Source organism: Hydra vulgaris, chromosome 05 (genome assembly GCF_038396675.1).
Source record: "Hydra vulgaris chromosome 05, alternate assembly HydraT2T_AEP".
NCBI classification, from domain to species: domain Eukaryota; kingdom Metazoa; phylum Cnidaria; class Hydrozoa; order Anthoathecata; family Hydridae; genus Hydra; species Hydra vulgaris.
In genome coordinates, this window is record NC_088924.1 from 27,847,116 (window position 1) to 27,859,458 (window position 12,343).

A 12,343-nucleotide genomic window follows, 5' to 3' on the forward strand; every position below is an offset into this window, starting at 1 on the left:
TATCAGTAGTAATGATATTGAAAGCGTGATATCAAAAAACTCTATATCAATATCAAGTGTTTAAAAGTGAAAACATTTTTTCCAATAATGAAAATTGTTCTCATCACTACTGAAGTCCCTTTTGCCACTATCGAACTCAATATAAAAAAAAAAAAAATTGGTAATAATAATAAATACGAATTTTTTGAAATTCGTATTTATTATTATTACCAAAAAGTTAATTAAAAATATTTCGTCCTAAATTAAAAAACTTCATAATAAGTATAATAATTTTACATAACAGCATAATAATTTTACCTGAACATTTGACATTTTATTAAAATTGAATTATGTAAATTTAATTTAAAATAATTCTCCATTAAAATTTTTATTAAAATTGAGTTATACAGTACAGTCTCTCTAATTCGTAAACCTCCATAATTTGATTAAATGCAAAGTCACCGTTAAATGCGTTTAAGAAAAATCTATAATTCGAAAATCTTTCTAATTTGAACTTTTATTTTTCCTCATAAAATTCAAATTAGAGAGATACTACTGCATTAAGTAAATTTCATAAAATAGTTAATTTTCAAATATTTTTATGGTTTAAATTTTATTTGCAGAGGTTATTTCTTTTAAAAATAAAATTTACAGGTCTGTCTAAAAAAATTAATTGTGAAATTAACATTGTTTTATTGTTTTGAAGAAAGTGACATCTTAAGAGTTGATAATTGCTACTGATATTTTCCCGATTAAGTGGAGTGTTTGTAAAGTTAATGGGTTTAAATACTGTAAATAGCATGTTCTTTTAATTGTTTGTTTTAAGTATTGGTTATAATTCTTCAAAAAAATAGTCAAATGGGTTTTTATAATATTGTATAAATTTTTTAAAATTTATTGTTTGTATTTCTTACAAGTGTTGGAGACTTGAGTTTGAACTATATTTATTTTTATTAATAAAATATTAAAAAAAAAAAACCAATGTAATTTTGTTCAAGCCTTGATACATATTTTGTCTCTGGGGAAATAAAGACCAATTTGAAAATGTTAATTTTTTTGAAAAATTTCAAAAGGGTGGAGTGTTTTAAAAAATATGAACAATCATTTAAGATAGTATATTTTGTCTTGTAGGCGGGCTAACCAAAAGAGGTGTTTGGTTCTTTTGATAGTGGCGATAATTTAAGTTTACACTATCAAACAATTTCAAAGATACCATTCAATACCAAACTTTTGAAAGTGTTGATATTTAAAAAACTTACTTTCAATTTCAATATCATAGCTTTGGTAGTGACTGGTTATTAATGCGACCAGAATATAATACCAACTTTTTTCACTACCGCAATCCCTTAATATATTGATTATTTAAAATAAAATTAAGTTTAAAATATTTTTAACAGTTGAATAATATATTGAAAACGTTTGTAAATTTCTTTCTTATGTAATAACTAAACATATTTGTAATAATTAAACACGTTTGTTAGTCACTCATAATTCATTTGTAGATACCACTCATAATTCATTTGTTGATACCACTCATAATTCATTTGTTGATACCACTCATAATTCATTTGTTGATACCACTCATAATTCATTTGTTGATATCACTCATAATTCATTTGTTGATACCACTCATAATTTGATAATATTCCTGCTGTTGTAGTATGATATCGCTGTTGTAATAATGATATTTATTATTTTGTATTCAATGGTATTCCTTCTGTAACATAATATAGTATTAATAATTTTTATTATCTACAAGTAGAAATAACTGTTATATCTAAAAAATATATTTATAATTTTCATATTCCATTATAGTTCTTATGTTTTGAAACTATTTGTTAAATTTTTCCTTTGTTTGTTAAAAAAATTCAATAAAATGTTTGTAGAATGATTTTAAGTAGCGATTGTTTTTAGATGGTGATTGGGCGATATCTGCAAAGGGAATCAACAGTGAGCTATTGTTACCACAATTGGCATATTATGGTGGAACTATCACTGTTACATTTTACGCCAACTCATTTCAACCTACTGTTTTGAGTAAAAAATTTGTGTTTATTTTTTAAATATTAGCCCGTAATATAATTTTAATATTTGGCCATGCCCATGTCTATCTACATCTTTTATTTTATTCTTTTGATCTTTTTAAAGGTTTTAAGTGTTTCTTTTCTTAAAAGTTTTTGTCATTTAAAAAAAAAAATGCACAAAAAAGTAAAAATAAATTTTTTTCTTGTAAATTCTAAAAGTTCTAGTTTAAAAAATATAATTAAAACTTTTATTTGTTGTCTTTTAATTATGACTTTATTATTTATTAATTATTACAAAAAATTACCTTTATTTTTTTAAGACTTAATTTAATGACTTGACAGGGTACTTAAACTGAACTTTTTTTTTTTTACCTATTTATTTAACCTTGAAATAAAAAATTACAAATTTAATTATAATTTACAAAATTAGGTTTGGTGTCACTTGTATAGTTAAAAACTAGTCAATGGAGTGACACCTTAATAAAATAAAGAAATAAAATTAAAAAATATTAGGACAAGAAAATGATAAAGAGAATAAACTATAATAATACAAGTAATTTAAAAAAAGAAATAGGAACAATAATTAAAAAAAAAAATCTGAAACAGAACAAAAATATTAAAGGAGTGAAACTAACAAAAATATTAAAGGAGTGAAACTAACAAAAATGAAAAAAATATTAAAGGAGTAAAACTATAACTGACAAAAGAGAAAAAAATTTAGTTATTAGAAAATCCACCCATTTTTTGTACTAAATCAAAATCTGAATTAATATCTCACAAATTTCTAGTTCAACCAAGCTTTATTTAGAGGCTTTATATTACCAAGCTTTATATTTAGAGGCTTGTTCAAAGTGATGGCAGTTTTTTGATACTTTGACCAAATGAAGACTTTCATTTGATCAAATTTTTTTTATTTTGTTTTCTAAATTATTAAAAGTGCAAAAAAAAAAAAGAAGTAATATTTAATTTTAATTTTTTATATTATTTATTGAAAATTTCTAAAAATTATTATACTACCACAAAAATAATTAATTATATAGTTGTTATAACACATAAATTTTTGTTTTAGCTGTCTTATATATTTTTAAATTATATACTTTTTAACTTGTTAATGTTTTTTTTTTATCTTAGCTATTTGATTTTAAAAATCAAATATACTCCTACAAAAAGTCAATTTTTTTTTGTTTTAGTTGTTCGGTTCTTAAAGATAAATTTAGAACTACTTCAAGAATATAGTTTATCAATTACTAACAATGGATGGAATATGTATTCCAAAAGTGTAAATAATGTTCAATATCCTGCATTTTTGGTAATCCTTTTTACATACATTTTTCTTTAATTTTTTTTTTATAAAAAACAATACATTAAAAATTGTTCCACTAATAAAAAAATATCTAGATGCTTTTGTATTTAATAATTGAAAGTTATTATTTGAAAATTGTTGTCTTTTAAGTATCATGGATGTCTTGGTTTCTTAAGTTTAATATTATTTAGAGTTATAGCATTACAGTTTTTTGTGAATGCAAGATGCATTAAAGTATCTTTACTCATATTTATATTAGTCCAAATGAGCTAATGTCACACTTTGAACCCCTTTTTTTTACACATTTAGTACCTTTCTTATCTCACTGCCTTGTTTTGGTGGCTTGTATTGATGTCTTGTAGACATTCATACAAGCCACCAAAACATGACAAGACCAAATGGCATTTGGTCTGCCCAATGAGTCAATTATTTTCTATTCCTCTCCTCAGCAGGAGTTTCACACTCATTTAGCAATGCTTTTTCTTTGCCCAGAATGTGCAATATTTCCCTTTATTTTAATTCATTGTAGTGTTAATCTCTATTGACAGTTTTGTTAAAGTTGGCTGGTTTAGGCTTTCACATAAAGTTTGTAAAGCAGTTTATGAAAATATACTATTTTTTTTTGTCAAACTTGTTTTTCATCATTTTGATCCATCTTGATGAATATAACCTTTGTAACAGTTTATAAATATATCAAGTGTAAGAGAGAGAGAAACTTTAGATACTGTTCTAAAGTTTCTCTCTCTGTCTGTCTGTCTGTCTGTCTGTCTGTCTCTCTCTCTCTCTCTCTCTCTCTCTCTATATATATATATATATATATATATATGTGTGTGTGTGTGTGTGTGTGTGTATATATATGTGTATATATATATATATATATATATATATATATATATATATATATATTTATATATATATATATACATACATCTCTTGTAATAGAATGAGTTTTTGTGTTTGTACCAACAGTCTTTAGTCCAATATAATTGAATATAATTGAAACTATCGTGTGGTGAAGTTTTTACATTACAGCTGTATACTATACTTTTTTGGAGGCGTTTTCCTTTCAAAGGTCATTGTGAAGTTTGTCGGCAGTTGCGTTGTTGGTTGGTTGAGGTGTTATTACCAGATAAAATTTTTTTATTTTTGCTCTACTTTGTGTTGAGCTCTGTAAAATATTTATTGACACAGTTATTAATATTCTCATTTATTAATCATCTCAATTTTTAAGAGACCCCTTAATTGTTTTATTTTGTTATAAAAACACTCTGTGTAAAATTTAGAGGGTGCATCGGCCAATTGAAAATTTATATATTTTAAAATTTGTTTGCAAAGAAACTGACAGAGAAGCATTGACTACTGATAATGATGTATTCGAGTTGTGGAAGAGAGCATGAATACCAAACTCCTAGAAATGCAATGTTGTGAAGAAATTAAATAAACTATATATAAAGAAAAGCAAAGGAAAAAAATCAAAGTTCTCCTTTGAGAAAGAGAATACATGGAAAGAAAAACTGGAAACTGTTTTTGATATAGTTCATAAAAATGCAAATAATTTTATGAACTATATCAAAAACATTGTTTTAATAAGTTTTTTCATTGAGTTAATAACTATTGAAGAAGATAGAGATTTTCTAAAGTTACAAAGGGAAGGTTGAAAGAGAAAAATGATGGGAGTTGATAAGACTAAAAAACATTGAATCGAAATTGCAAAGAAGCAGCAAAAAATGTATATGAAAAGATCACGTGAATCCTATTTATTAGATGCAACAGTAATTCTTGCAAGTAGTAGCAGCTCCTGCAGTAATTTACTTGTATCTACAGAAGAAGCTATAAATCTTGAACAGGAATCAAAATCGAAAGGAGGCGCTTCATGAAAAAAAAAAACATTATGGACGAAGATCCAGATAGTTACTATGTTAACTGTTCATCAATACAAAGGACAAGACAAAAATCAATACAGAATTTCAGTGAAAATTTGTTCATTAAGATGGCAAACTACTTGAAGACATTGTTGGGAATGAGGTTGTAGATTGGTTGCCAGTCCTAATATCTGGCAGTGGAGTTGATCAATTGGAGTGCCAAAATTAGATCTTTATACACAAAAGGAGACTGAAAAGACTAGTACAGAAAAGAAGACTGCAAATGCAATGCATCAGTTAATCATTGAATGAAATCTGACAGATAATTTAAAAAGTATGTGCTTTGACACAACTTCATCAAACACCAGTTGTAAAATGGAGCTTGTGTCTTACTTGAACAAATCACTTGTTGACATCATATCCTTTACAAATTGTGTTGGAAGCACTGGTATCCACAGCATTGTCAGCTTCATCAGGCACTGACATTTACTTATTCAGAAGACTTTAAAAAACTGGAGTAATATTGATCAAACTTCATTTGATAAATTAGACAATTATCCACAAAAAGAAAAAGAAGAAATCATACAATTTGAACTAAAAAAACTTGAAGAAGATCACCCTCGCAACAATTACAAAGATTTATTGGAACTTTCATTAATATTGCTTGGCAGTACTCCAAAGATTAAATTAAATTCAGGAAGCCTGGGGCTAATTACAGAGCATGTTGGATGGTGTAAGACATTTATTCTATGAAATTCTGGTCGTTTAAAATAGCAGCTATGGAAAAAAAAAAAAACTAAAAAAAAATTTGTCTGTTTTCTGTTGCAATATACATTAAGCATTGGTTCTTGGCTCCCTGCGTAGTAAGTGCTCCACAAAATGATCTCAGTCTCCTCAAGATTCTTGACAGCTACAAAAGTAAAAATGAAGAATTAGCAAAAGTCAAAACTAGATATCAAAAAAAGACAGAAATAGATATCAAAACTATTGAATCTAAGCAGCTTGAAGATTTTGTAACAACTAACGCAAATTCTTTTTTAGTATACTTGGATTGTCTCCAGCATTCTTAAGCAAACCAGTAGAAGATCAGCCTCTTGATGAGGGTTATTTAAAGGCATATAATGTAGTGAAACATATGAAAGTTGTTAATGATATTGCTGAAAGAGGAGTGAAATTGATTGAAGATTACAACAAATTAATCACCAATGATGAACAGCAGAAGCAATATCTTCTACAAGTTGTATCAATTTATTGGAGGAAGCTTTAGGACAAATCTTAGGCATGTATTTTATCTTTGGCACAAAGATAAGATAAGACCCGAAGTATAAGTTTTATAATGCATTGTATTATAAGATATCTTTTGAAAATTTCTATTGTTTTGTACTTTGTTTTTCAGTAAAAAAACAGGAAAATGATTTTTTAATCCTACTAAGGAACTTCTACTATAAAAAAGTGAAAAAGTGGCGCTGTTGCACCTCCTGGGTGTCAAGGAAATCGGCAAATTTCCAAAATATGATTTTTCTCAAATTTTTTAAAATTCTACAGTTTTCTATTAGCCAGTGCACCCCCTAATATATTATTATTTTAAACCTACATTTTCATATCTATATATATATATATATATATATATATATATATATATATATATATATATATATATATATATATATATATATATATATATATATATATACATATATATATATATATATTTAACACTTTTTTTGATATAATTTTAGGTCTCCTTTCTTTATAATAGTGATAATCCAATATATATGGATTCTGTTGTGATATATATTGACGGTAAAATTTTTTTTGTAATCTATCAATTTACAATTTTAATTCTTTAATTTTTACAAAAATATAACATTAAATTTAGGTAAAATTATATCATGTTCATCATTATATAGTCAGAACCGATGTGGGTTTACTACCGCTGTTAGCACAAATTATGGATGGGCTTTTGGAGGTTGTTTTTTTGTTTTATTTTGTTTATATATATATATATATATATATATATATATATATATATATATATATATATATATATATATATATATCTATCAAGCCTACTCAGGAGGCACATGCAATCGCATCTCTTATATGACCATGCATGCAATTTTTTTTTGACAACTTGGCCATGATTTTCAATTACAAAACACTAGAGATTCAAAAAACACTTCTCTTAATAAATTTTTTTTTTAATTTTTTTTAAATCATGCAAAATGAGACTTAGCGAGAAATAACCTGAAAAGAAAAACAAACTTAATGAATGATGAAATAAAAAAAATGATAAACCAGAGAAATAAAGGAACAAAACTAATATATTTTTTATTTTAGAAGTATCTCAATTAATAGTTTAAACTTGATTAATTTAATTTCAAAATTTAATTTAATAGTTTAAAGCTAATAATTTTTCTCATATCGAATGTTAAAACTTGGATTTTTTTCTGGTTCATTTTTTATTCATTTTATCATTTGTTAATATTTTTTTAGTTAAGTTTTGTATTTTTTTTAGTTTTTATTTCTCTTTCCAGTTTATAGTTTGTTTATTTTTAATTATATATATATATATATATATATATATATATATATATATATATATATATATATATATATATATATATATATGTGCAGTTGATTTATTTGAAAATTGAATGTTTGGTATCCCATGTGAACCCCAGGCCTGGTGTTTGCATGTTTGGTTTAAAAGGCTATAGCTTAAAAGTATAATATCATCCACATATGCTATCACACCAGAAAAGTTACCATATATAGATGTGCCAACAATGTCTAGATTTTTAATGGTTTCGGAAAGGTTTTTAATGTAGATGTTATAGAGGTAAGGTGAAAGAATTAAACCTTACCTTACTCCTTGCTTTAGAAAAAAAGAACTTGATTTGCAACTTTAATATGAAATTGTGGCACTACCATTGTTGTACAATGAAGAGATAGTGTTAACTAAACAGATTGGTAGTTTTTTTTCAAAAAATCATTTTTCAAACAGGATTTCCCAGTTACAGCTATCAAAAGCTTTTTCTGTGCCTGATTTTAATTAGAAAAAAATTAGAAAAAAAAAGAATTCTTTTCACAAATGTATCTAAAATTTTTTGTTACTTATTAATTCAATATTGTGTAAAATTTTTTTGACATTATTTATTTACAAACATAAATTTTATTTTCGAATACCTTATTGGTAACTAAAATCTCTCTATAAATTGTTTATAATCAATTAAAAATACTACATTAAATGCGTTTAAAAAAATGTTATAAATAAGATTGTTTAAAAAATTAGTTAATAGGAAATGGAATCTTTTTCAAAAACCGAATTTAGATTTTATCAATAATTTTTGTTAATATAGTTTAAAAAATTGTGATTGTGATGGTTCTCTTTGTTTGCCTTTAGCAGGCTCATCTAACTTTGGTCGGGGACTATTTTCTTTTGTTGCAAATATTAGATCAAATAATTTTGCAGCAGAAACTGGAATATCTTTTTTCAAAGCATGAAAAAGTTTGTGGTTTTTATTTTTTTAAAAATTGGATACCAATACAATGTTTTTACAATTTTCGTACCTAGAGATTAATGCCTCTGCAAATTTAAAACTGATGTCAGTTTTTACAATCTTCAATTTGCTAACTAATGTTTCCTTAACACTCCAAAAGTGTTGTATTTTATTTTTCCAAGCGAACTGGAGCAGCAGCAATGACTTCCAATAAATCAGACAGTGATTTCAATAAATCCAAATCAATGTCATTTAACATGTTTAGGCAGTTTAGTTTCTTGAGTGTTTTTTTTACACCTTTTAAGCAGTAAAAAAAAAGCATCCAAAAATTTTTTTATTAGGGGTGTATATCAGATACCGAATAATACTCCTATTCAGCCTGGATAATCTGGCCAGATATATGGGCTGAATAGGAGTATTATTCGGTATCTGGCTGAATAATAAATTTATCCGGTTTTTTATATACTGGATATTTCATGTTAATGTTGTATAAAAACTGAAAGAAATCTAGAAATGTTATACTTTTAATTAATCTAATGTTAATGATTTCTATTCAATATTGTTATTATTAAAATACTGCTAAAATTATATATGTGCAACAAATACATCAGTTTGTCACTCGTTTATATTTCTTTTACCTTAACGTGCAGAAATTAATATTTCTCCATTTTGAAGCATTCTTGATCGCTATTTCTCATAAATAATGAAAACAAACTTCAAAAATACAGAGGATGCAAGTGGTGCTAGTAACTTTTGTGCTAACTCATTTAGCAGTGGAAACTTCTCTTAATGTTTCCAATAATTTAAAACGTCATTATTTCTTTCTTCAATCGAGTGATCAAAGAAAACATCAACTCCTTGAGCAGTTTTTACCATGAAGACTTAATCAGAATTTAATACATTTTGAATTTCCTTGTGTAGCTGAAGAAAATTCAATATTAGGCTTGGACAGGAGTAGCGTGCAAGCGAGCACTATTGTTGACCACGCAAATGACTTTATTATTTGACAACTTGACCACGGCTGTTTAGATGTTTAGTTAACAATTTAGAAATGCACTGAAAAAAGAAATGCTAGCTTGGCTTGGCTAGTTAACTTAAACTAGGAAGAAAATTAAAAAAAAAAAAAAATGAAAAAAGAAGTTCCTTAAGAAAAAGAAAATATGTAAGCACTAAAATAAAACTAAACAAACTCAAAGCGTTATTACTTTTTTTCACGTTTTTAATTGTGTTTTAAATAAATTACTTAAAAATTTATCTTTTGAAAAGTTTCATTAAAGTTATGCAAAACACTTTTACAAATTACTTCTAATAGTTGTTCAATGAATGAACAAAATGTATTTAAATTACTAAAAAGTGTTATATTTATTTTTAAATTATTTATAAACATTTATTTTTTTCAAAAAGTTGCAAAAAAAACAAAATAAAATAAAGCAATTAAATCATTCAATTGCAACGGAAGATTTAATTTAACCTACTCATAATTTAAAGTATTTAAAAAAATATTTTTCTTATCTTTCAAAAGATTTTCAGAAAGACATGGAAAAATACTTTCAAACAAATTCTTATATTTAAATTTATCATAAAAAAAACATGACTACATAAAAAAAATTTAAATATAACATTATTTGTTAATTTACACAAAATACGTTTATTTTAAACAATCACTATAATTACTTTTTTATTTTATTTAAAGCCTTCAAGTAAAATAAAAACTTAATAGTAATATAGAAAAAATCAACGATTAAAAGATAATTTTAACATAACAATTTTTTTATAGCATTTAAATTGTTAAAACATTAAAACTGCCACAGTCAAATTGTAAAGAAAAAATACTATTCGTATGGTCAGTTACAGGGTGCAATTGCATGCCATTTCTGTCCAAGCCTGCAATATTAAATTTTTTTCCTCTCCATACAATTTTCATTGAAATTTTTTGTGTGATTATGCAGTGGAGTTTTGGAAAAGAACTTCTGACCAGATTTATTACATCCGTTGTTTATTTGCTTTCCACATGGAATGCAAATTCCTGTGAAATCACAAAGCTTCCAAACAAAATTTGCCAATTTGATGGTTTACCACGGTAATATTTTGTCATAATAAAATATATATTTTAGGATTTAATTTACATTATCTGGCCGTATGATTTTTAAATATCCGGGTATTCAATATCTGGTTGGATAATGAAAAAAATGTTATCCAAGACACCTCTACTTTTTATCATCTCAAAAATACTGCTCAGTTTCTGTTTATGCTTCAATACCTGATTCAATTTCTTTGCGGTCCACAGTTTCCTGACAATCTTTTTTTAATGTATATTAAATTTAAAAAAAACTAAAATGAATTGAATAATTTTGGCAGATCTGATACAGTAACTTAATTATGGTCATATGGCAATATGGCCATATGGCCATATGGCAAATATACCCAATTTCAGCATCCACCAACAGCCATCCATAGTTTTAATTGCAGTATATCACTATTTAAGCCAAATTGTTTTAACTTTTCCATTATAAAAATTTTTTTTAAATGTTTCAGCAGTACACAGAGATAGCATTTTCACCTTTGCTAAGCAATACGTGAAGTCGTGGTGAACATTAAAGTTATATTATCTTCTACCTCTATTGCTATGCCATTTGTCACCTGTTAATCCTCAGATATTTGTTTTTAATTCATTTAAATTAAATAACTTAGCTTTGAATTAACTTTTAGCTTTAAATTAGCTTTGAATTAATGTTTAATTACATTTACCTTTTAGGTAAATTAGCTTATTGTTAAATTTTTGTTTTTTATTTTTGGTTGTTTTTTAAATTAAATTATATTATAAAATGCTCTGCCAACTGTGACGTCACATTAGGTTGTCATTAAAAATTTTTTTTCTAAAGATAACTCCTTCATTTTCAAAACAACTCATAATTATTGTAACAGCAACAGAAAAAATTTAATTATTTTACCAGTTAAAATTTAATTATTTAAAAATTTAATTATTTAAGAATTTAATTATTTAAGAATTTAATTATTTTACCAGTAAAAAAACGATTTTTTTCAAAAACTTTGTCAGAGCTCTGCTGAAGTTTCTCGATTTCTCTCGAACTCCAAAACTCTGAAAAACTGAGAAAAATCTAATGAGACAGAGTTCTGAATGAATCCATTGCTGTATATAAATGCATTGCTGGATAAGTCATAATCAAGTCTGTTGGCAAAATTAATCTAGAGAATTTTATTAGCAAATTTTATGTAATAAATTTTTGAAAAGATGATTTTTTTAGTTTTGAAATTGCTTTTTAACAAAAGTTTATTTAATTATTATTAAGTTTTTAGATAGATCTTAGAATGAATGTTGAAATTTTTTTTAAATAACATTTAAATTTCATTGATAATTTTTTTTATAAAAGTATTGTTTAATTTAAAAATATTTTATAAATATTTTATAAAGATAAAGACTTTAGATGATTTTTAATGTCGTATTGAATTTTTAGTTACAATATGGCTTAATCTTATAGAGGTCGGCATCAGGTCGGCAAAAATTATTTGATACAAAGGTCTGACCATAAAACATAGAAATGAGGTCGGCAATTTTTTGCCGACCTCAAACACTTTCAGGTTGGCAGTTAGGTCGGCGTTGCCAAATGCCGACGCTAATTCCAAGGGTTGCATAAATGATATTAAAAGATA

General features: G+C 25.5%; 1 protein-coding gene across 4 annotated transcripts in view; it reads left to right on the top strand.

Moving 5' to 3' along the window:
* LOC136080747 (fibrillin-2-like) overlaps nucleotides 1-12,343 on the top strand; it is a 177,193-nt gene that overhangs the window by 39,619 nt on the left and 125,231 nt on the right. For all 4 annotated transcript variants that reach the window (XM_065797796.1, XM_065797798.1, XM_065797797.1 and 1 more), the window contains exons 3-6: nucleotides 1,894-2,016; nucleotides 3,194-3,312; nucleotides 6,908-6,971; nucleotides 7,048-7,137. In XM_065797796.1, coding sequence (XP_065653868.1) covers nucleotides 1,894-2,016; nucleotides 3,194-3,312; nucleotides 6,908-6,971; nucleotides 7,048-7,137 — 396 coding nt within the window. The remainder of the gene's footprint in view (nucleotides 1-1,893; nucleotides 2,017-3,193; nucleotides 3,313-6,907; nucleotides 6,972-7,047; nucleotides 7,138-12,343) is intronic.